General features: G+C 33.6%; 1 protein-coding gene across 1 annotated transcript; it reads right to left on the reverse strand.

The window, feature by feature from the left end:
• Positions 1-6283: 6283 nt before the first annotated feature.
• On the reverse strand, positions 6284-8772 carry LOC108345816 (extensin-2). Its single transcript, XM_017584594.2, has 2 exons — positions 7400-8772; positions 6284-6571 (listed from the first exon to the last, which is right to left on the reverse strand). Exon 1 carries the CDS (start codon positions 8763-8765, stop codon positions 7428-7430), a length of 1338 nt encoding a protein of 445 aa, XP_017440083.2. The 5' UTR covers positions 8766-8772; the 3' UTR covers positions 6284-6571; positions 7400-7427.
• Between the last annotated feature and the right edge of the window lie 15430 nt (positions 8773-24202).

Consider the following 24202-nt stretch of genomic DNA (forward strand, 5'->3'; position numbering starts at 1 on the left):
TGTTCTTGATGGTTAGCTTGTTCAACTGCCTGTAGTCGACACACAGTCTAGAGCTACCATCTTTCTTCTTCACCAGCAGTACCGGTGTCCCCCATGCTAATACGCTTGGTCGAATGAATTGTTTTTCCAATAGCTCTTCAATTTGCTTCTTCAGTTCTGCCAACTCTGCTGGGGCCATTCGATATGGAGATATCGATACGGGTCCAGCTCCAGGTATTAAATCGATGGAAAATTCTACTTCTCGTTGAGGTGGCAATCCTGGTATTTCTTTTGGAAATACATCACTAAACTCATTGACTATGGGAATATCAAGATTTTGTTTATTTTTCTCAATTTCCACATGAGTCAAGATAATGAAACACAGAGATCCTTCTTTTACTTCCTTCAACACTTGTTGTAATGACAACAGCTCCGCTTCTTCAGGATAAGGGAAAATCAACTCCTTCTTGTTACAGTCTATAAGGATACGATTGGCAGATAACCAATCCATTCCTAAGATTACATCTAAACCTTGTAAAGGTAAAGATATAAGATGTACTTTGAACCTACGTCCTTCTACAATGATTGGACATTGAGGACACATCCTCGATGTTTTTATCAATTTAGAGGCCGGTGTAGATACTATAAGATCATACTGCAGCTCTTTTATGGGTAGGTTCAATTCTTGAATAAGAGTTTCAGATAAAAAGGAGTGTGTCGCTCCAGAATCAAACAACACATTCAAGTCTCTACCAGCTATATTACAACATCCAATGATGAGGGTACCTGATTTGGCAGCTTCTGCTCCCGTTAAAGCATAGACTCTTCCAATCGCTTGTGGCATATTGTCAATCCTTCCTTGTTGAGGCGGTTTAATGAGGTTGAGTCGTTTCTCTTCTTTTAGAGGGGCAATCTCTAGCAAAATGTCCTTCAGCTCCGCAAAGAAAACATTTGTTGCGCACATTAACTTGTGGACAGACGCTCTTCAGATGAGGTCCTCCGCAAACGAGACATTGGATTATTCTCTGTTGGTGTTGTTGCTGATGAGAATTCCTATGAGGCTGTGGTCCGTCATAAGGTCGATTCCTTACATGTTGTCCAACTCGTGACCCAGATGGTCCTCCCACCCTTTGTAACTTCTGCTGAACTTCCATCTCCCTCTTTAACCTTTCCGCAACTTTGGCATGTTCAACTAAAGCAGAAAACTCTTTAATAGCTAAAGGGTTCAAGGCTAGTTGTATGTCTGCTCTCAATCCATTTTTAAATTTTCTACACCTCCATTCTTCATTTGATAGTTGGGTGTAAAAACGTCCCAACTGTTTGAACTTGTCTGCATACTCAGCCACCGACTTGTCACCTTGCACGAGTTTTAAGAATTCCACCTCTTTTGCATGTCTTACACTGTCCGGAAAGTACTCAGTGTAAAACTTATTCTTAAAAACTTCCCAGCTAATAATCTCACCACCTTCCTGTAATACTAGCTTCATGTTGTCCCACCAGTGTATTGCTTCCCCGAACAACTGATACTCGGAATATGCCAACCTAGTTTCTGATGAGCAATTTTTCGCATAAAAAATCTTTTACATATTTCTTATCCATAGATCAGCCTCATCCGGACTTGTTCTCCCATTAAAAGTAGGTGGACGGTGTTGTAGAAAGTTTTCTAAGGTCCATTCCCGAATCCTTTGAGCTTCTACAGACGTGCCATTCTCAGATAGTTGCCTTAAGGCTTCGACATGTTCTCTTTGGCTGGCTTCAGAATTTAGCCTAGCCGCTTCTAATTGTTGTAGAGTTGTTTCATGCTGTTGCACTAAAGTAGCGCCCTGTTGTTGAAGAGCAGATGCGATAGCCTCCAAAGCTCTTGCCAACTAGGCATCTCAGGGGTTTCACGGTTGGGTTGTCTACGTGCCATTTCTCTCTGTTCACACAGAGAATTATTGTTATTATGATTTATAATATGAGTTTGTAGGATAAATCCACAACTCTTAGGTCGTCTTAAGGACGAACCGCTCTGATATCACTAAATGTAACACCCAAAAAAAAAACATTTCTTACACATCTCACACACAAATTATTTCATTAATAATAAAAACATCGTACAGTATTACAATCATCCATTTAGGAGTATCATAGTTCACACTGAAAATACATTATAATTTTTTTTAAAACCTCATTACAACACTCCTAAATTTATTTATTTATTTCTTTAAACTACTCTTCATTTTTCTGCTGCTTCCTCCTTCACTTGTATTGGTTCGGACGTCGTTCCGGCATCTGCTCCCGTATAACATAAACGTTATACGATCATCGCAAAAATAAGATTTTCCGGCACAAACAAACAAGTAAGGGTGAGCTAACATGCAACACATCATTTATAAAACATGCATAATTGCTTTGATATAAACATCATATAATTTTTATGTCAGACATCCTTATACCATCATACCATAATTCCTATTAGACACTCGTCCCACAATCCCCAATAAACACCACAATACCCAATAGACATTCATCCCACAATCCCCAATAAACACCACAATACCCAATAGACATTCATCCCACAATACCCAATAAACACCACAATACCCAATAGACACTCATCCCACAATACCCAATAAACACCACAATACCCAATAGACACTCATCCCAAATGTAAAGTCCAAAAAAAAAAATGTTATCTATTGTAATAAATAATATCAATTATTTTTTTTTTGTAGTAATAATTTTAAAGGTAGAAAATATAATTAATAATAAAACTTGATAAGAAAAATTAACAATTTAAGATAAAAGATTGGAGTAATTTTTGAGGGTTTAAAAAAAAATGAATAGTAAAAAAAAAAATTAAATTGTGGAAGAGATAAACACTCCACGTAGAATTGAATCATCAGAGATAAGAATTTAGCAAATGGTGATTAAAATAATATTTTTGAATAGCAAAAATGAAAATGTAAAAAATGAATAGTAAAATTGAATAGTAAAATTTTTTGGCTATAAATAGCTAGGGAGGGAAGGCTGAAACTTGCACCAAAATTCTAGAAAAATTTGTGAGAGAAGAGACTTGGAGGAAATTCTAGTTGTAGAGGGAAAATTCTGGAAGTTTTCGGAGAACGGTTTCAGAGGAGGAGATTAAGTCTGGAATAGAGGTAAGGGGAGCTAACCTTGAGTATTTCATTTTGTATTATCTTGAGTCTTGAATATGCAATATTTTGCTTTTGTCTGATCTTAAATCTTGAATATGAAGTATTTTGTTTCTGTATGATCTTGAATTTTGAATGAGAACATGCTTCTGTGTTTAGATCCAAGTGTGATAGTTGTAAAATGTGATGTTGATTATGTTATGTCATTTGTATATTATTAGTTGTTTATTTTTGTATTTTTGGATGGATTAGAAGTTGTCTAACCGGCTCTGCCAGATTCAACTTCTTGTATTCCCCATACCTTTTATTGTTTTCTTATTTATTTATATTGTATTTTTGGAAGGATGAGAAGTTGTCTAACCGGCTCTACCAGATTCAACTTCTTGTTTCCCCAGAACTTTTATTGTTTTATCTATTTTCAGTACATCTTTTTGGAAGGACGAGAAGTTGTCTAACCGGCTCTGCCAGATTCAACTTCTTGTTTCCCCATAACTTTTACTGTTCTATTTAATTTTTTATTACATCTTCCTGGAAGGATTAGAAGTTGTCTAACCGGCTCTGCGAGATTCAACTTCTTGTTTCCCCAAGAATTTTTATATATTAAGATTATTTTAATGATTGTCAAACATTTGATTCTTCTCCGGTGACCATTTATAGTAATATTTTATTATTGTTAATTTGTTTGTAATATATTTATCTTGTATGATTTCTGTGATGAATGTATTTTATGATGTTGATATGAAATTATGCATCTGAACATGATATGAGTATTATGGGGAGATTTTGTAATGGTATAATATGAGTTGAGGAATATGAGCATGATATGAGTCTAATGGAGAGATTCTGTAATGATATGGTATTAGTGTATATGTTGATGTTGAGGGTCCTGTAGTCGGAGGTTATCCTGATACTCTAATAATCATCCAGTCTCAAGTAGAGAAGGATGAATTATGTGGTGAGAGGGGCAGGAGATCCTGGTCTATGTGCCGGTTTTGGACATAGTGTTGAGGATTAACCTTGTGAATGGTATGGAGTATTTTGGAAGTATATTTGTAAGAAAAAGTAGAAGTCATCACAAGTGCATAACCTCCCGCGACCACTCATCAACGTATCATCCGGATGAGTGTCTATTGGGTAGTGTGGTGTTTATTGGGTATTGTGGGATGAGTGTCTATTGGGTATTGTGGTGTTTATTGGGTATTGTGGGATGAGTGTCTATTGGGTATTGTGGTGCTTATTGGGTATTGTGGGATGAGTGTCTATTGGGTATTGTGGTGTTTATTGGGTATTGTGGGATGAGTGTCTATTGGATATTGTGGTGTGTATTGGGTATTGTGGGATAAGTGTCTATTGGGTATTGTGGTGTTTATTGGGGATTGTGGGACGAGTGTCTAATAGGAATTGTGGTATGATGGTATGAGGATGTCTGACATAAAAATTATATGATGTTTATATCAAAGCAATTATGCATGTTTTATAAATGATGTGTTGCATGTTAGCTCACCCTTACTTTTTTGTTTGTGCCGGAAAATCTTATTTTTGCGATGATCGTATAACGTTTATGTTATAGGGAGCAGATGCCGGAACGACGTCCGAACCAATACAAGTGAAGGAGGAAGCAGCAGAAAAATGAAGAGTAGTTTAAAGAAATAAATAAATAAATATAGGAGTGTTGTAATGAGGTTTTTTAAAAAAAAATAATAATGTATTTTCAGTGTGAACTATGATACTCCTAAATGGATGATTGTAATACTATACGATGTTTTTATTATTAATGAAATAATTTGTGTGTGAGATGTTTAAGAAATGTTTTTTTTGGGTGTTACATTTAGATTTAACCGATTAAGTAAATTGTGTAATCGGTTAAGTATTACACTTAAGTAAATTTTGAAACTTTTTCTTCTCAAAACTCATCACAACACTCAGCAAACAGCTGCTAGCAAAGGCACGAGTTTTAATCAACTATGCATATAATATAATCAGTTAAAACTTGCAGTTTGCTACACTTAAGCATTTTGCTTATATCTGATGAGACTAATTGATTACATAACACTGTAATCGATTACTTCATACAGATATGTTTTGTGCAAGTGGTTTTTGTCATTTAAAACATGAGTATGCATACAATAGATATAAACACATGTATGACCACAATAAGTATGCAAATCAATTAGTTTAAGCACACACAAACATATAAATACAGTTATTCATATAAAAAACGTTTCAGTGTTTTACAAGAAACATATATAAACATTTATGTTGTCATCAAAAAAATAAATACACAGGGATTGAGTTTACATTGCTCCCCTGTCAACACTTTCTTATGGTCTCTAATAATATATCTTTTGAAACAATATCTTATTTTATATTATTTTATTTAATATCATTTTATACAACACTACTAATTAGATTTATATTTTTTATAAACAGCTGAAGTTAGGAGTTTCAACAACTTATTCACATTCATTTGAGTCATTCTTCACATGGTTAAATTTCATTCACAATTAGTGTGAAAGAAAACGACATATATCTGTTTAACATAATATAAGTGCGACGTGCCAAAGAGTTTGAGTGCACCTCATTTTTACATAATTATAAAATGCTTTATTGGATATTTTTTCACATTGAGAAGATCAATGGATTCACCTTTTAGGGGGAAACAAGACTTTCTTTTACATTTATAATTTGTTAAAGATTACTATAAATTTACACTATCCCAACAATCTTTTTTATAACATCCACTTTGCAATAGTATTTAAATTATAATTATCTTAATATACTTATTGTTAATTTGTTGTTATAATATTCAAATTTCATATTAAATATAATATCTTTTCTTGTTGAAAGAATTGTATGCATAATACGGACAAATATGTCAATGACAAGATGACAAGTCCGTACATCGTCATCGTGGTTGTAATCGATCCTACTTTTTATTCGTGAGCCACAAAATCTAAACGTGACTAAATGAGAAGATTCTAAACATGTACATTAAATTTCGAGGACTTCGTTTTAATCTAATAATAAAACCACAATTATTAGTACATAAGAAGTTGGATTAAATATAAACTACCATTTTATTATCTGTGTAAATGAAATTAGTATTATTGAAAAGACTCTAAAAATATATTAGTTGTAGAATTGATCTAGAAAATATACAAAGAGCAAGAGAGAAAGCATTCTTTTTTATTTATTATTAAATTTGCTTCACAACCAAAATGCATTCATGTGATGTTCAATTAGAGAAAGCAAAGAAGTGCCTTACAACTGTATAAAAATACAATAATAATGGATGAACAATACAAACGAAAAAGAAAAGGATTGACACACGTCTTTCTTCTTATGAGACAAAACGCTCGGAAACTTTGCTTCCGTTGTTTTCCTTGTGGGAATGCAAAATGCATCTTCTTTCTATCAACAACGTTCTTTATTGGCACATATTCTTCATAAATAACCTACAAAGTACATGCACATGGTTAGCATAATAGTCTACAGTCCCTTTCACTGGTTATTCCCTCAATAATGTCATGAAATATGAGGAAATATTTCTCCCTCATACAGGCAAAACGGTTGTATTTAGATTATTAATATACTTTTTTCCCCCTTTGGTTTTCGATTTTTATCCTTAAAATATGTACGTACACGAAGAAGAAAAAAAAAATCTCCAACACTCTTTAGATATCTAAATAAAGAAAAAAGAAAGAGAAATATGTATCTAATATAATTAATAATATTATGTGTGAGAAAAAAAAAATGAAAAGTGTTGATAGAGTATTTATAACTATATACGCAAAAGGTTACATGTAAGTAAAAAAAATAATACGATACTGTATACGGTGTTATATTCGAGTAAGAAATTGTAGTACTATCGCGGTGGTATACCCTTGAAAAAGGTAAGTCGCCATCAAAGCTTTGAAAAAGATAAAAGGTTAACATCTTTTAAGAATAATAAAAGTACGCTTAAAAGAATATGCTTAATTTGTTTCTAATAAACTTGAAATAAACAAAGAAATTGCCTTAAACTTCTCAAAAATTTAATTAAAAATATGGAACCATGATTACTATAGTCAACAACCAAAATTTAAAAAGAAAATGAAAGTATTGTTCGATCGAAACAAAAAAGAGTGTTAACGTCACATACTTCGGATTATTAGTTTACTTTGTAAACTGAAACATAGGCCGAACATTACCCTAATAGCTTGCACGTGATTGCATGTAAAGAGAGTTTTAACGTAAATATTACATGATTATTACGATAATGTAGGTTTTGTGAAGAAGATTACCACGAGGAACACTACCCAAAAGCACTATCTAGTAGTGGTATGGAGGAGGCGGGGATGCGTAGATGTAGTGTGGTGGAGGTGGTGAATGAACAGGAGGAGGGGGAGACTTATACTTGTAAACTGGGGGTGGAGGGGATTTGTATTTGTAAACTGGGGGTGGTGGAGAGGGGTACTTGTACGGTGGCGGTGGAGGAGATGGGTACTTGTATGGTGGTGGAGGTGACTTGTACTTGTAAACTGGCGGTGGAGGTGACTTGTATTTGTAGACTGGGGGTGGAGGAGATGGGTACTTGTATGGTGGTGGTGGTGGAGAAGGATACTTGTAGGGTGGAGGTGGAGACTTATACTTGTAAACCGGTGGTGGTGGAGAGTTGTATTTATAAACCGGTGGTGGTGGAGACTTGTATTTATAAACCGGTGGTGGTGGAGACTTGTACTTGTAAACCGGTGGTGGTGGAGACTTGTACTTGTAAACCGGTGGTGGTGGAGACTTGTACTTGTAAACCGGTGGTGGTGGAGACTTGTACTTATAAACCGGTGGTGGAGGAGAAGGGTATTTGTATGGGGGAGGTGGAGGAGATGGGTATTTGTAGGGAGGAGGGGGAGACTTGTACTTGTAAACTGGAGGAGGAGGGGACTTGTATTTGTATACTGGTGGGGGAGGAGAAGGGTACTTGTATGGAGGTGGTGGAGGAGATGGGTACTTGTAAGGAGGAGGAGGAGACTTGTATTTGTAAACTGGGGGTGGAGGAGATTTATACTTGTAAACAGGGGGTGGTGGAGAGGGGTACTTGTACGGTGGAGGAGGAGGAGATGGGTACTTGTATGGAGGAGGAGGGGACTTGTACTTGTAAACTGGTGGTGGTGGAGAGTGGTAGTAGTAGGGTGGAGGAGGTGAGTGCTTTGGTGGTGGAGGAGAGTGGTAATAGTAAGGTGGAGGAGGAGAGTGCTTTGGTGGAGGAGGAGAGTGGTAGTAATAGGGAGGAGGAGGAGAGTGTTTAGGTGGAGGTGGAGAATGGTAGTAATAAGGAGGAGGAGGTGAGTGTTTTGGGGGAGGTGGAGAGTGGTAGTAGTAGGGGGGAGGAGGAGAGTGCTTTGGTGGTGGTGGAGAATGGTAGTAGTATGGGGGAGGAGGCGAATGCTTTGGTGGTGGTGGAGAGTGGTAATAGTATGGAGGAGGAGGAGAATGTTTTGGTGGTGGAGGGGAGTGGTAGTAGTAAGGCTTTGGCGGTGGTGGAGGAGAGGAGTAGATGTAGTTGTCAGCCAATGTTTGAGATGAGAAGGTGAGGGAGATTAAGGTTAATGCAAGAATGGTGAGAGTGAGAGAGGCCATTGGAGACCCCATGTTGGGTTTTTGTGTTGCCATTAGGAAAGGTAGCGATACCCTTTATATAGCTTACTTTTTTACCCATTTATCCAACTAATTTATCTTGGTTTAGATTTTATCTCTTACAACAATGTGAATCTATTAAAAACTAACTTCAATTTGAGTTTCAGGACTAATGCAATCAATCCAAGTTGCCACGCGGGTTTGGATTTGATAGAGACAGCTGGCTGTATGAAAATAATTATAAAGAAGCAATTAAAATAACTAACCAATTACTTCAAAATGTTGACCGTGTCCTTATTTTCTTTATAAGAAGAAGACACCAACCATCCTTTCAATTTTTTTTCCATTGCCCTCTTTTCAAAATAATTACGGTTAATTAACGCATTGTCCCTGTCAAGTATTTGATGTAATTAATTTGTCACGTCTCTTAATTTTTAACAGTTTTATTTTTCTACAGAAACATTTGAAGCTCTATGCAATGTGACCATTAAGGTCATTTAATATCTTGTAGTACTTCTCTGGGACCATGTGTGTCATGATGAAGGTGGAATCTTTTATCTTTTTCACTCTTATTGTGGAGGCCAAAAGGAATATTTACGTATTGCATGGTATCGCTTTCCCTATCAGAGGAATTACAGGCATATCAAGAAAAATTCAGTCTGAAAACTCTTTAACTTTTTTGCCTTTTAGCATTTTACTGCCTAAAGTACACAACTGTTGAATGCGATACGTCAACTTAAGAACTTGTCCATGAATTCCAATTAATATTCTCTTTCTTAATAATTCATATCAAGAGAAAATTTATAAAATTCTCAGCACGTTATGAATGATGGAACTATATATAAAATATAATACAATAAAAAATTATTGAGTATATTTTGTACAATTGAATCTGTTATATATATATATATGGAAACAATAACATGATACAAAAATGTTGAATTATTTGTTGCATTTCCGAATATGTGTGAGTATCATGACACCATTTTCTAATATTTTTAATTTACACTATAAAATATTTTAACTAAATTTGTTTTTATACTTTTATCTAAAAAATTCAAATCAAATATGGCCATGGCTTACAAATTTCTTTGATTTTTTTTCTACAACTATTGCATTCATGATAAATTACGTTTCATTAAATAATGGTCAAACATTGCATGTTGGGAGGGGCAATGATACATTGACCCGCATTCGGTGTTCTTCATTAATTTTTCAGTAAATATTAACTTTACCAGATAACTTATTTTATCTTCCTCTTCTTCTTTATGTTTATTTTTTTCCCTTTCTTATAACAAGGATTATGGAAAATTAAAAAAAATGAAAATTAATGTTGTGTCCCTATGAGTAGATGCTAGGTCACATATAGTGTATTATTTCCAGCCACCACCATATCTCAAAACCAATAAAATATGCAAAAAAGAAAAGTCAACAAACACACGTACCTATGTTTCTACACTACACTAACAGAAGATGAATCATTTTAGAAAAATGTGGAATAAAAAAAAATAGTTATCACTTTGTCAATATAGTATAACATTTTAAAATGCCTATTATATGAATGCATTTTTTCTATCCATGTAATGAAATATTTTGTACTTTAAGAATTAAGATTAAAATTTAAAAAACTGCAGAAAGTAAATTAAAAATTGATTGATTTTGAAAAGCATGGAAAGTAGAGTGTGATTGGTTACTACTTTATAATGGATTGTGACGATAATGAAAACATTTTAACGGAAAGAAAATGTGTAGCTTTTGTTCATGTCAAATTCTCATCTGCTTCAAGCTTTTTGACTGTATCGTTTATACCTGAAACTGGGACAGGAAAAGCACTTTCTCAAAAGTTTCACAATCATTAGATCACATTTCGGTTATTTCTTAATCCAACCCAATCAAATTTTCTTTACTTTTTACATCTACATCAAAATCTAGGACAAATTATATACTACTGCCTGAAATCTTGAATGAGATTAAAATTAAAGAAACTCGTCAAAGGTAAAGATCACATCCACTAAATAAATATGAACGCTTTTGTTAATCTTTTTATATATTAGATTTAAAATTTTATGTTTTTTAATTAATTTTTCTCGTGTAATTTTCTAGGTGATGTTGTTATTATATATGCTTAATACAATACAAAAAGTGGTTTTCAATTTTAATTAAAATTAAATAATATTGATAACTTTTTATGTAATTACGTATCTCGATCAAGGTATTGTCATCAGTCATATAATTGATGTAGGTGATCATGACACTTCATTGCTATACAACTTGTTTTTAATAAAAATAATAACTTTTTTTCAGTAATCATTAATATCATTTTATATATAATCATAAAACTTCATCAATTTTAAGATAAGTACGCAAGATAACAATTATGCCATTCAATTTACGAGAAAGTTAAATGATAAAAACTCAATTGAGAATAAATAAAAATATTGAGTACTTAATAGATAATAAAAATAATAAAAAATGAAAACATGTAAATTTATAAAATATATTGATAAATAAAGGTTTTAGGTTATTATTTTTATAAAAAAAAATGAAAAAATCGTAAGAAACTGACTTTAAACTTAACTTAACCTCACAAAATTGATTTATAAAATAAAGTTTGTATTTTTTATATACTTTAAACTCATATTATCTTCCATTACACTCACATCACGTCTATACATACATATTATTATAATAGAAACCAAAGAGAGAAAGAAATATCTCGCATTATGACTGAAGCGAGAAAAAAAAAAGACGATTGTGGTACGCGAGAAAGGAGAGCTCGAAGCTCACTACTAGCCTTCTCTCATGGCTGCCAAAAAAAGGAGGAAGAGAAGATCAAAAGAAAAGTTTCATCTAAGGTAAGAAAAAACATTGAATCAACATCTATTATTGTGATTGATGAGTCTGATGAACATTAAACTGGTGGGGAAAAACGCTAACCTTAAATAGGTAAGGGAAAAAGAAAAAATGGTAAAATTATAAGTTTTCCTAATAGATTACTAATCCTAAGTAGTAATCCTAACAGATCTAGTGCTTTTAAAGATCCTAGCAATTCTAACTAACATCATTAGGCTCCCCTTAAGCTGGATTGTGTATGTTCACCAATCCAAGCTTAGGAACGATGAACTAGAAGCAAACGCGATGTGGTAGTTTCGTGAAAATGTCAATGAGTTGTTCTTTTGAACGAACAACATGGTAGTCAAGTTCTATGTGTTTAATTCTTTCATGAAAGCTTTGATTGTGAGCAATATGTTTGGCTGACATATTGTCATAGTAAAGTGCGGCAGTGGTAGTGATCTCAACATTGAGATCTTGTAGGATGTAAGGAATCCATTGAATTTTGCATATAATAGCAGTTAGGGCTCTATATTCTGCTTCCGTAGAAGACTTGGAAACAATAATTGCTTCTTGGATTTTCATGATATGAGAGAGGACCCTAGGAAGATGTAAAATCTTGTGATGGATCTTCTAGTATTAGAACAAGTTGCTCAGTCTGAGTCACTAAAAGTCTTTATCTGGTAATGAGAGTCTGCAACAAAGAAGAGGGCTTGTGAGGGGCTGGATTTCATATAACTAAGCATGTGCTGCAAAGCCCGATAATGATAATTAGTAGGAGATTGAACAAATTAAGTGAGAAGATTGACAGAAAAACATAAGTCAGGTATAGTATTAGTGAGATAAAGCAATTTCCCTATTAGTCTGTAATAAAAATTAGGATTAGCCAAGTAATTATCTGTTTTTTTACAAGGAGCTTGTGTAGCTTAGAAAGGGGGTAGTGCAGGGCTTGCATCCCAATATTCCTATTTCTTCAAGAATGTCAAAAGTATATTTCCTCTAACATAGGTGCATTCCTTTCTTAGACTTGGCCACTGATCAAAGCCTAAAAAGTATTTAAGCCTCCCTAGGTTCTTGATTCGGAAAGCATGATGAAGAAGGGCTTTTATGTGATCTATTTATGTAATGGAATCTCCTGCCAAAATAATATAATCTCCATACACAAGAATAGCTGTGAAATTTGTGGATGTTTCTTAATAAAACATGAATGATAAAATTTAGATTGAGTGTAATCAACATAGAGTAGAACAGATCATAGTTTATCAAACCATGTTCTACTAGCATGTTTCAGCCCATATAGGGACTTAGTTAACCTACAAACTTGACCCTTTGCATGAATATTCAGTCCTGGTGGTGGCTCCATATACACTTCTTCATTTAGGTCCCCATGTAGAAAAGCATTATCTACATCAAGTTAATGTAGATGCCAATTTTTTGAGGCAACAATGGCAAGTAGCATATTCTGACAGTGGTTAGTTTGGCAATAGGAGAAAAAGTATCCAGAAAATCTATATCTTCTTACTGTGTATAACCCTTAGCTACCAAGCGAGCCTGGTACCTTTCTATGGTGTCATCGGCTTTATGTTCAACTTTTTACACCCACCTACAACCAATGGAGCTTTTTCCAGGAGGAAAATGAGTCAAGTATTAGGCGCCATTGTCCTGTAAATCTTTTAGTTCTTTCTGCATGCCCATTCATGGTTTTCCTTGGCCTCATTATATGATTTAGGCTCACTATTGACAAAAATGGCCAATGTGTATTTTAGATGCTTCTCCGACAAAGAATCATATGATAAAACATTGGAAATAGGATAAGGAGTCTTGTAATTATTTTTAACATGTAAAGATCTGGATGAGGACTGATTAACCTAATGTATATAATCATTTAGCTATTTGGGGACCCTTCTAACTCTAGTAGGTCTTCTGGAGTTGTGATCCTCTCTATCATCAGTAGGATGTGTACTAGTGTTAATGGTGGCGTCTTCACTGTGATCAATTCTTTGTTCAGTATCTCCATTTGCAAAGGAGTTTTGAACTCCATCACAGTTTTGACCATACCAAAAATCATTAGGCAAAACACTTTTAATTTCTTTCTCAGCATAGTTTGTCTCATTATTGTGTTGATTTTTATAAGGGAAAATGTTTTCATAAAAGATGACATTCATGCTTAAAAATATTTCCCTAGTACTAACGTCGAGTATAATATATCATTTTACACCATTTCTATAGCCTAAGAATACACCTTTTCTAGCTCTAGAATCAAGTTTATTTCTATTGTGCTCTAAAGTGGAAGCAAAACATAGGCAGCCAAAGGTTTTTAAATTTAGATAGGTAGGAGGAGTGTCATATATCAAATCATAATACGGGTCTTACCATTGAGGACATATGTGAGTAATTTATTTATCAAATAAATGGTATGAGAGACAACATAGAATTAGTAGGTTGTAGGTATATTAATGAGTTGTTCGATAACGAGTAGTATAAAAGGTCCAACAAAAAACAAATCGACTCAAAGTTAATGGCACAATAAATCTAACAAAAAAAAATTCACTAAAATAGATTTCAGATGACTTTGATATTATCTTAAGAAGTGATTTTTAAATTTAACTTAACCTTATAAAACTGACTTGTAAAATGAGATTCACACTCATTTATATATAAATTATTTTTATCTTTTGTAGATGTAAAATCTTCAACTCTAAAATAAATTTCATGACACACATATTAAACAACATTAAAATAAGATAAATATAGTATACTTTTCTATATAATTTGTCTATTTATCTTTTCATTATTTTTTAAAAAGTATATACATTAAAACGTGTTTAATGCTTTTGAATTATTTACTATCTTTGATGAAATAAATACAAGATTATGAATAAAGAAGATAGTGAAATGGGATTTAGAATTTTATTATAGTAAATTTTGTGTGTTCATAATGTCAAAATGGTGACGATAATATTTGAGACTGCGGAACAACTTAATAATTAGTAATTGCCACTACTTCAATTGCTGTTTTCATGCTTTTGGTTAGACATGCGGAAGAAAGTGACCAGCAAATTAGTGAGAACAACATATTACTACAAAATTATTTGGAAATTTTGAAAATGTTTTTGATCGTTCTGTTCTAAAATTGAACTAAGCTTTCTACTTTCATTGTCCACTTGTCATGGGAATAAATTAAACAACAAAACTTGCACAAGTTATTGGTGTTATTCTTCAATTAAATCTAGAATTTTACTTAAATTATTCACATTTTATTAAATATACGTAGTATTAGGCGTGTTAACCGAATTAATTAACACAAAGTGAAAACTGATCCAAATAACTGAAAATTGAAAAGAAAAACTAAAAAATTTTAGATTGATTTAGATTGTTGTTTCTAAAAAATTTTAGATTGATTAATCTTATTTTGTTTTTTATTAATTGATGTTAGACTGTGAGAATCTATGCTCTTTAACTTTTAATGAAATTAAATATTTAATTTTATACAAAAATTAGGTTTATTGTTCAAAATATTTTTCACATCTTGATTAACATATTTTTTATTATTATATTTTAATTTAAAAGATTAAAAAAAATCTTTAATAAAAGAAAAAAATTTAATTAGAAATTAAAAATCATGAAAATATATTTAAATTAAACTGTAATTGATTTGATTTGATTCAGGTTTTTCTTTCTTTCAAACCAAAAGCAAATCAAACTACGTAACTTTTTTATATTTCGATATTTCGTTTAAATGTATTTTTAACTAAAAGTCAAACCAAATCAAACCATGAACACCCTTTTATTATGATAGAATTTTAAGAATAATTGAAAAATAACATCAATAATGCTTATAATACTTTATCTAAGTTTTTTTCTTAAATAAAAGAAAAACTTTCTTAATTTATTATGCACATGAGAAATAACTCGTCTTACAAATCAGTTTACAAGATTAAATTGGGTTAAGATAAAAATTTTGCAAATGATAATAGTTTATTCTGTTTTATAACTTGATCATTAAATATATTTTCTGTGTAAGCTTCTTGCATGCGCAAAATTTGATAGTGTAAATATATACAATTCGTTTATAAAGATATATCTTATAAACATCTATCATATATTGATATAGGATATTTAAAGGAAAATGATAAGTTAGACACAATATTTTTAATAATATTTTCACTTTAAATATCACTATTTTATTGAACTTAGAATATATAATAATAAATAATAAATTAATTAAAAAGTAACATGTAAATTTATATTAAATTGTTTTAAAATTAAAAATACCTTCTATATTGAGTTGGTAGGATAATTAATGAACTGCATTAAATGATCATTAAATAAAATTGTCAGGAACAAAAAAACTGGAAATTGGTTGGTAGTTAGCATGTGTATTTGGACTACAATAATTGATATGTCTGTGGGAAGGGTATAGAACATATATAGGTGTGTGCTGTAATAAAACACAATCACAAAAATGGTGTGAACTGCGAGGGCATGTTGTTTTTAATTTATAGAGAGCAGAAACTTTATGCTAAAAATACGATGATGATAACGATAATGACGATGGAAATTTACTCTTTATTTTACATGCACTAAAAGGTTCATAAATGAGTTTCTATATTTGTTTTTTGCATAGCAAGTTTAGATATATTATGCTTTCTATCTAAGGAGGATCAATAATTTATGGTAGTTACTATTGTTTGATAGAGGCAGAAAGGATATAAATGTTACCAAAAGTTATTCAACTAGGGTCTATTTTTATTATATATATATTAGTATATATATGATTATCGATTTTGAAGAAATAGGTTTGGATATAGAACAAGTATCTAAGTTTCATGATAGAAATTTGTGTGCAATAACGAATTTTTTTCAATGTGTTATAAGGATTTTTTTAATATAAATATATATTAAAATTATATATAGAGAATCAAAAGTATAAATAACTTATCAATATTTTCTTGAATTTTGGAAATGACATTTAAAATATATGTATTTTTACTACACTTAATAATTTCACACGTTTAGTAAAACTATGATGAAATTTCATGTTTCAAAATAAACTGTATAATTATTGATCCTTAACCATGTTACTCGTGAAATTTAATATCAGAACAATATGTAAAACAAAAATTTTAAAATACTACAAAAGAATTTCCAACTAACTGGTCAAATATTTTTGTTAAGAGGGATTATATAGAATTCAAGTTATAAACTTGTATATATTTTAGGTATCACTTGTACTTCAGTAATGAAAATTATTATCCATTATGCATATAACAACAATTACTATTTCGTCAAATTATAAGTGCATGAAAGCAGAAAAGGTCTTTAACGTCATCTTTTAGACGTTCGATCCTCAAATATTTTACGTAAAAAATGATCAGTGATACTTTTGTAAATAAATTAACGTTGAAGACGTCCAACCTGGCTGGTCCCCGACGTCTGATGGGGCAAAAATACCAAAGGTCATTTTATTTTGCAATGTAGACGTATGGACCCCTAGGTCGAACGTCTGATGTCTCTATAGACGTCCGAACTCCTATGTCGGACGCTTAAAGACCTGACAGGTAGTTGAAAAGTTGCCATGTTCCACTGCTTTAGACGTCCGGGCCCCTAAATCAGACGTCTGATGGTGGCAAAGAATACCAAAAGTCATTTTATTTCACAGTGTAGACGTCTGGACCCCTATGTCGGACGTCTGATGTCTCTATAGACGTCTGGGCCCCTATGTCGGATGCCTAATGACTTAACAGGTAGGTGAAAAGTTGTCCTGTTCCATTGCTTTAGACGTTCAGGCCCCTATGTCGGACGTCTGATGTCCGTATAGACGTTCAGGCCCCTATATCGAACATATATAGCCTCCGCCAAATTTAATTTTTTAAATACACATAGACGTCCGGGCCCCATATGTCGAACGACTGATGTCTCTATAGACGTTCGATGGGGGAGGGCCCCGACGTCTAATGTTGTTTATTACACATTACGCGAACTCGAGAAAGTTACGCGCACTATTCATCATCTTCCTCCTCGCGTTTTCTCTCGCGCCTTTGCATTTGTGAGTTTTTTCTCTTTTGGACCGTTTAAACTTACTTTTACTCTGATTAAATTAGTCTTTGATGGATTATCTTCCATTTGAATCGATTAAAATGAGTTTTCATTGTGTTTTGGTGCAGTTTTGCTCGTTTCCTTAGGCGGCGATTTCTTGCATTTTGGGCATCATTTTTTTGCGTTTTCCACTCCTCCAATTCCTCCACTACGTTTATAATCGATTAAGAAGGTAAGCATTATTGTTTAAAAGTTTTTGTCTATGCATGTTATTGACTTTTCGGTATGCATGTTTTTGGCATTTGGATATGCATGTTATTAACTTTCAAATATGCATGTTATTAACCGTCGAATTTTCATGTTGGTAGCTTTTGGATTTGCATGTTGTTGACTTTTGGATATATACATGTTATTGACTTTTGTGTATGCATGTTATTGGCTTTTGCGTATGCATGTTATTAGCTTTTGAATATGCATGTGATAAAGTTTTGTTGTGTTGTTATGATTGGTATGTTAGATTGTTAGTATCTAATTGAGTGAAACTTAGTTTCCGTTTGAAATTTAACACAAACGGTTAATCTTTTAATCGTTTGTGTTAAATTTTGAATTGTCCGATTGGACAGTTTGGGAAAATTATTTTTCATAATTTGCTATAACATGTACATTGGAGTTTATGGATAAGAGTGATAAAATTTTGGTTCAGTATTTGTATTATTCTCCGGATGCATATTTGATTGTGGTCATCCTTGACTACTCTCATTTCGTGTATATCGGATACCAATGCGAAATACTATCGAAATCTTATCAAATTTATGATGTAGACTTCTTTGCATGTGTCTTAGCAAATTATGAAAAATAATTTTTCTGAATGGATAGGGCCTAACCTTGTGAGAGTTAAAAAATTGAAACTGATGAAGTATATTACGGACATAGTATGGATCGAAGCTGGATGAATGAACGTCGCATCAGTGAAGAATATGAGAAGGGTGTTTCAGAGTTCTTGCAATATGTTGAACAAAATGTTAAGTTTGTGAATGAGACATATTTTTGTCCTTGTGTTTGTTGTCTTAATCAAAGACTCCAAGACTTAGACAATATGTGTGACCATCTATTCATGTTCGGCATAATGAGAACTTATAAAGTTTGGACTTGACATGGAGAAGTACTGGACCAACCTAGCATGTCACGAGTAACAGATTATGTGGAAGAATGTATGAGTGATCATTTAGAGGACATGATACGTGATGTTGGTGAAGATAATTTTGGAAGAGATAATTTGTATGATTCTCTTAAACATGATTCACAGCAACCATTGTTTCTAGGATACCCCAACTTTACACGTCTGTCTGCAACTTTGAAGTTGTTTAGTGTAAAAGTAAGGAATGGATGGACTGATAAAAGTTTCACAGAGTTGTTGGAGTTGTTGAAGGAAATGCGTTCAGAAAATAATACTTTACTTATTCGTCATTACGAGGTCAAGAAAATTTTATGTCCAATGGGACTCGAATATCAAAAGATAGATGCTTGTCCTAATGATTGTGTTTTGTACATAAAGGAGTTTGCTTCGCTAAAGTATTGTCCAACGTGTGGTTTACCCCGTTTTAAAAAGAAAAATGACAAAAACACTAGTGATGAAGGTAATGATGGTGCACCTGCTAAGGTGATGTGGTATTTGCCTATAATACCTAGGTTCAAACGTATGTTCTCTGTTAAAGAAGATGCAAAGAACCTTAAATGACACGTTGCTGGAAGAAAGTGCGATAATCTTCTTCGACACCCAGCTGATTCACCACAATGGAAGAAGATCGATGAAACATTTCCATAATTTGGTGCAAATCCAAGAAACTTAAGACTTGCACTTGCAACTGTTGGTATGAATCCTTATGGGAACTTAAGTAGCAAACACAGTTCATGGCCAGTTATGCTGATGATATACAATCTTTCTCCATTGTTGTGCATGAAAAGAAAATATGTGATGTTGTCCATGATGATATCGGGTCCTAGACAACCTGGAAATGACATTGATGTTTACTTGAAACCTTTAATTGATAATTTGAAAATGTTGTTGGAAGAAGGGGTCGAAGTGTTCGATTCTGATGTTCAAGAATCTTTTCGTTTGCGTGCAATGTTGTTTTGCACTATAAATGATTTCCCAACATATGGAAACTTAAGCGGTTATAGGGTAAAAGATCATTTTGCATGTCTCATTTGTGAAGAAAACACTAGTTACCTTCAATTGAAACATGGTCAAAAGACAGTATATACAAGACATCAAATATTTCTTCCTCGAATCACCCTTACCGTAGATTGAAAAAAACATTTAATGGAAGTGCTGAGGATGAGGTTGTGTGCAGACCCCACAATGGTGAAGAAGTGTACAACGAAGTCAAAAACATTGACATTGTCTTCGGAAAACATCATAAAAATACCTTTGCGAAAAACATTTGGAAAAAACGATCAATATGTTTTAATCTTCTGTATTGGTGTAAACTTGATGTTAGACATTGTATAGATGTCATGCACATGGAAAAAAATGTTTATGACAGTGTCATCAGAACTTTATTAAACGTGAAAGGGAAGACAAAAGACGAAATAAAAGCACGACAAGATTTGGCTGACATGAGAATTCGTTATGAATTACATTCACAGTCAATTGGAAGACGCACCTATCTGCCCCCAACATATCACACTCTTTCTAAAAAAAGAAAAACAAAGCTTTTGTAACTCTTTAAGAAGTGTGAAGGTTCCACAAGGTTATTCTTCAAATATTAGTAACCTTGTTGTTATCCAAGAGTTAAAGTCAGTTGGTTTAAAGTTTGACGATTGTCATGTATTAATGCAACAATTGTTACCAATTGTTATTCGAGGCATATTACCTGCTTCTGTTAGAGGTATTCTGACACGTCTGAGTTTGTTCTTTAATGTCATTTGCAAGAAAGTTTTTGACCCTAGAGGTTTAGATCAATTTGAAAATGAAGGAATAAGAATACTGTGTGAATTGGAGATGTATTTTCCACCTTCTTTTTTTGATATCATGGTTCATTTGATTGTTCATCTAGTAAGAGAAATTCGAATATGTGGACCGGTTTTCTTAAGGTGGATGTACCCTGTTGAAATATACATGAAGATCTTAAAGGGATATGTTAAGAATCAGTATCAATCAGAAGCTTCAATCATATAGTGATACGTTGCAGAAGAAGCCATTGAATTTTGTTCAATTTATATGCCAAGTTGTGAACCAGTGGGTCTTCCTAAGAGCAGACATGAAGGAAAATGTGAAGGTAAGGGTGTTTGAGGTGTGAGAATTGAGTGTGTTAGTAGACAAGAAGTTGATCAAGCTCATTTGTACATCTTAAACAACATTGTTGATGTGATTCCTTACATTTCTAAACACGTTAATGAAATAAAGGCAGCATAACCAAGAATGAGTGAAACATGGAATCTTAATGAACATGTCAAAACCTTCTTACAATGGTTTAAGAAAAAGATTTATGCGACTCCAGATGTTTCTGAAAGTCTATTGAGGTCATCTCGCGGGCCGAACACAGATATCATTACATATGGTGGGTACTATATAAACAATATTTCTTTTCAGACAAAGGTAGAAGATGACAAAAGTAGAGTTCAAAATAGTGGGGTTACACTACAAGCTAAGGTTGTGCACTTTGCTAGTTCTAAAGACAAAAATCCAATCACAGCATCCATGAGTTATTTTAGAATAATACAAGAAATATGGGAAGTTGATTATGTCAGTTTTAGAGTCCCAGTTTTCAAGTGTAAATGGGTTTATATCAATTTCAGTGTCATGGCAGATGACTTTGGTTTCACATTGGTGGACCTCAACAAGATGAATTACACTAATGAATCATTTATTATGGCTAGTCAAGTAAGACAAATATTCTACGAAAATGATCCAACAAATAAAAAATGGTCAGTGGTTTTGGAAGGCAAAAACATGCACAACTATGATGATGAAGATTCTCTTGATATACTTGGGACAACATCTGTTGCATCAAGACCCATTGAAGACAAGGTCGATGACGTAGATGATGACATCCATGCAATTCGTAGTGATCACAATGAAGGGATCTGGGAGAAAACAATATCTTAATAGGTTTTGTGATATTTTTTTAGTGACTTTAAATGTTGTCTTATTCATCATATTTGATGTAGTACTAACCTTGTATATATTTTGCAGGTATGTCGACCTTAAGATCAGAACGTCGTCCATCTGTCACACGATTGCCAGAAGTGACATCCCAACGCGTTGATGGAAAGAGGAGACATGTTGACATTGACCCCAGATCAGGTGTGCCATCAAGGCCAAAAGCTGATAGGGTTAGGAGTTATTTGAGTGTGTTAGCAAAAACTCATGTGTCTATCCTTCTTAATTCTTCGGAGGACTTCCCAAAGGTCGACAAGAACCTTTTATGGCAAGATATTCAGGTATGTATACTTAAAAGAAATTTGATATACTTTTTTCTTTTATAGGCTTATGTCATTAACATGTTCTTTATTTTAAACAGCAAAATTATGAAATTCCAAACACTGATCAGCTTAGAAAGAAAGTGTTGTCCCATGTAGTGACCAGATGGAGGGATTTCAAGACAAGACTGACACGTGTATATGTCTTTGGAGACACACAACATGAGAATCCATGGGAACACTACAATTTCACATAGGAGGAGTGAATGCAGTTTCGTGCATCTAGAGAGTCTGCCGACTGGCAGGTTTGTCCCTTAACATCTATAGAGTCTTTAGTTAATGCAATTTATTATGATTTTACACTTATGAATATACATGGTTTCACAGGGTAAAAGGTTAGCCGCCCAAGAAAGACAAATGCTAAATGATGCACCACACGTGTTATCACGAGGTGGTTATGTAAAACTTGAGAAGAAGATGAGGAAGACTCAAGCGGAGGCCTTAGGACTTGAGTCCCCCGACCTAGCACCTGCACTTGCTAGGTACGAGCTATGGAAGGCTGCTTGTACTAAATCTGATGGGAGAATGACATCTTCCTCAGCTGCCTTGATCTCAATAAATATTGTGAGTTTAAACCAAAGCATTGTTTGATTGTGTATTTATCATCCATTTTCCTTCTTACAAAGTTTTATTTATATGCAGGATGAGTTGGTTGAGCAGCAAACTTAGGGAACATTTGTTGACCAAGGTAGGGACGACATTCTAACAACAGCCATTGGAAAGCTAGAGCATGCAGGACATGTACGTGGAGTTCCTGGGACGATTGGTCTTCGTGACTACTTTGGCCCTGCACAAAAAAACACTAAATCCATGAGTCAGGAGGCATTGAGGAAGAAGGATCTTCAGTGGGAGGAAAGACTCAACCAAAGCATGAGATTATTGGAGCAACGATTTATGAAGCAACGATTTATGGAGCAACTACAAGAACAAAAAGAAATTCAAAGAGCGCTTGAAGAGAAGTTGCATTCCATGACGCAGCCCACCATGGGGTTGCCCACTGAAGCTCCCACACCACCTAGGGTCAGCACTAGGGGATCATGCTCTACTGTAGAGCCTACTGAGTATAGTGATCAATATGGGTTGTTGGTTGATGGAGATCCCCACGCATTGTGGTTGTCGGACAAGTACTTGAGGGAGGGCAGACTGTTCATGGTGTTCCCCTATTACCCCACCACGTGTGTGTGATGATTGACGAGGTTCGGGATCCCCAGGCTCAAGTGCCTGTACCTACTTTAGAAATTCATTTTGTGGGGGAGGCCATAGGAACATTTATAGCCTAGCCTAAAGCATTGATCATGTCACACATTGCTACACCACAGGTATAATATTTTTATTATTAGTCTTTGTATGTTAAATTTAAAAATATTTATTGATAACTTTGAAATTTTTCTATTTAGTTCATACGTCCCCACAAGCAGCCGATGCATCAACCAATCATAGATGAAGATGATGACTTGGCTGAAGCAGAGGATGATCCTCTAGCAAAGCTCATGACAAAATTACCCAGTTGAACAGAGGACCAGTAGATGTGTACTGGGATAATAGAGTATTTGGCATCCCCCCATGTCCCAGTATATATCACATTCAATGATGCACTATAGATCATTGGGGGAGACAAGATGTTGAATATTTCCATCCTTCAACTATGGTGCATGTAAGATATTTAATTTTGTCTTCCATATTAAACTTATTTACATTCTTAGTTTCTAACAACTTAACTTTGTTGTTTTAGGTACATGGACACAGTCATTGTGGACCAAGATCGGTCTTCCATGTACGAATTTTTTGAACCTCAGACCATTCAACCTTCTGGTAACACAATTAAGAGCAAACAAAAGTATTTGGAAACATGGATGGCTGAGTCAAACAAAGAGATATACTTTGTGCCATACATTGATGGGTATGGGTTGCTTGATGTAAAATTTCATTAAAGTTTTCTTAACTAGTTTACTAACTATTTATGAATCATGATAGGTCTCATTGGAAGCTGATGCTCATCATTCCCAAACAATGTAAAATTGTATGGTTTTGTTCGCTGCACAGGAAGATGAAAAATGACTTAAGAAACATGCTTTAAGGGTAAGTGTTTCTCTTTTTATGTTTCAAATTCATTTTGA

Source organism: Vigna angularis, chromosome 8 (genome assembly GCF_016808095.1).
Source record: "Vigna angularis cultivar LongXiaoDou No.4 chromosome 8, ASM1680809v1, whole genome shotgun sequence".
In the NCBI taxonomy this organism is placed as follows: domain Eukaryota; kingdom Viridiplantae; phylum Streptophyta; class Magnoliopsida; order Fabales; family Fabaceae; genus Vigna; species Vigna angularis.

What these genes read in the sequence shown, in the direction of transcription:
- LOC108345816 (XM_017584594.2), bottom strand. Translation starts at nt 8,765, where the DNA reads ATGGCAACACAAAAACCCAACATGGGGTCTCCAATGGCCTCTCTCACT.